The sequence below is a fragment of the Aplysia californica genome, unplaced genomic scaffold, assembly GCF_000002075.1.
Source record: "Aplysia californica isolate F4 #8 unplaced genomic scaffold, AplCal3.0 scaffold00512, whole genome shotgun sequence".
Lineage (NCBI taxonomy): Eukaryota > Metazoa > Mollusca > Gastropoda > Aplysiida > Aplysiidae > Aplysia > Aplysia californica.
In genome coordinates this window covers 297,327-299,455 of record NW_004797782.1, presented here as the reverse complement: position 1 = coordinate 299,455, position 2,129 = coordinate 297,327, and the positions used below count along the sequence as shown (strand labels likewise).

At 41.2% G+C, this 2,129-nt stretch overlaps 1 protein-coding gene across 1 annotated transcript in view; it reads right to left on the bottom strand.

Annotated features, from left to right (window-relative positions):
* LOC101849399 overlaps positions 1-2,129 on the bottom strand; it is a gene marked incomplete in the record, with an annotated part of 5,878 nt that overhangs the window by 2,755 nt on the left and 994 nt on the right. Inside the window, 1 exon segment of the mRNA XM_013086842.2 lies at positions 1,181-1,368. Within this exon segment, the coding sequence (XP_012942296.1) occupies positions 1,181-1,368 (188 nt within the window).

The window sequence follows — 2,129 nt, the reverse complement described above, 5'->3', positions numbered from 1 at the left end:
ATGATGATGATGATGATGATGATGATGATGATGATGATGATGATGATGATGATTATGGTAATACTGACAATAATAGTAATAATAAAACAAATAATAATAGATAGAATAATTTGTTAAGCGCAAATTCCCGCTCAACAATAAGATCTATGGGCTTTACAATAGATTCTATGATTACCCCAGCACACCTGATAGCATTCTCAAGTGAAACAATAAGATCTATGGGCTTTACAATAGATTCTATGATTACCCCAGCACACCTGATAGCATTCTCAAGTGAAACAATAAGATCTATGGGCTTTACAATAGATTCTATGATTACCCCAGCACACCTGATAGCATTCTCAAGTGAAACAATAAGATCTATGGGCTTTACAATAGATTCTATGATTACCCCAGCACACCTGATAGCATTCTCAAGTGAAACAATAAGATCTATGGGCTTTACAATAGATTCTATGATTACCCCAGCACACCTGATAGCATTCTCAAGTGAAACAATAAGATCTATGGGCTTTACAATAGATTCTATGATTACCCCAGCACACCTGATAGCATTCTGAAGTGAAACAATAAGATCTATGGGCTTTACAATATATTCTATTATTACCCCAGCACACCTGATAGCATTCTCAAGTGAAACAATATCGAGAAGCACATAATAGTGCAAGCTGTCGTTTTACAGGCGCTAAAAACTTAACAGACTTCTGCTGTTTCTAGCTGCGTAGACTCTACCCATTCACACCCGGGTGAAGTGAAAAAAGTTCGTGTAAAGTGCCTTTCCGAAGGACACAACGACGGGCCTGTGGTTCGAACCCCTGAACCTTCCACCTCACGATTACGAGTCCTGTAGCCTAACCACTAGACTAGTGAATGATTTAGAAATTTAGTAATCGGGCTGATTTCAAGAAGAAAAAGCTCAGCTGGGATATCTGAAGGGCCTGTTGAGTACGAGGGTAAAAAAAACAACAACGTCGGTTTGTGTTTTACGCCCCCCCTCGACACAACTTAGATCATTCAAGAAGAAAGAAGAAGAAGAAGAAGAAGAAGAAGAAGAAGAAGAAGAAGAAGAAGAAGAAATTGAACGAACGAACAAGCAAACAAACAAACAAGCTAATCAAGAAATTAGTAGATTCATAAATAGAAGAATAAATAAATATGAATTAATAAATCTCAAACCTACCTGTCCTGGACTGCACACTTCGGCATTCACTGCCTCCGTTAACTCGCTGACGTCATCTCGCAGCGACCGGAAGAGCGTCACGATGTCGGAGTTCCCAAGCTCCTCTGCGGAAACTCGTTCATACACCTGCCGCCGAATGCCGATAGTAGGGGTGATACGACACATGTACATTCCGCTCTGAGAGATATCTGGTGGAAGGGGGGGTGGGGGGGTGAGTTTGAGTCATGTTTTAGTTTTCGTAAGAGTTTTTCCTCACGTGAAACACAATAAGATGATATAGGCCCCAGTTTTGAAAAATTTGATGTAAAAAATGTTGATCTTCTCAACTTGGTCAAGCTTTTTCGAATGCATTTCTTTGAATATCTTGATAACGACTTGGTTTCTGACCTCATGGTCGTAGTAACTCAACCACAATGCAGATGTCAGTTAGACTTTGGTAATCCTAAAGTAGCGAAGTGACGAAGATTAGGGGGTTACAAGAGAGTAACAAACACAAAAAAAGAAGGATGAGAGATAGTGACCATAAATGTTTGATAGAAAAGAAGGAGTAAACCACATCAGAGCACCCACCAACCACCCACTGAGTTTGAGCAAAGAAAAGCACGCCGACGCAATTACGGTCATGTTATAGTGCATGGAAGATGACAGACAGACAGAAGGTAGTAGGGAAGGAAATACGGTATGGAGGAAGGGAAAAAGGGGGAGGAGGAAAGAAGGGATGGAAGAAGGATGGAAAAGGGGAAAGAAAAGAATGTAGAAAGGAAGGGAAGAAACGTGGGAGGGGGAAGAAGAGAGGTAGAAAGGAAAGAAAATGGCGAAGAAAAAAAGGAAGAAAGAAGGCAAGAAAGGAGGTGTAGGAAAGATGGGAGGTAAGAGGAATAGAAAAAGGAAAATAATAGAAAGGAGCAAGAAAGGGGACCCGGGGGAGGGGGGGGGGGGGGGGGGGGGA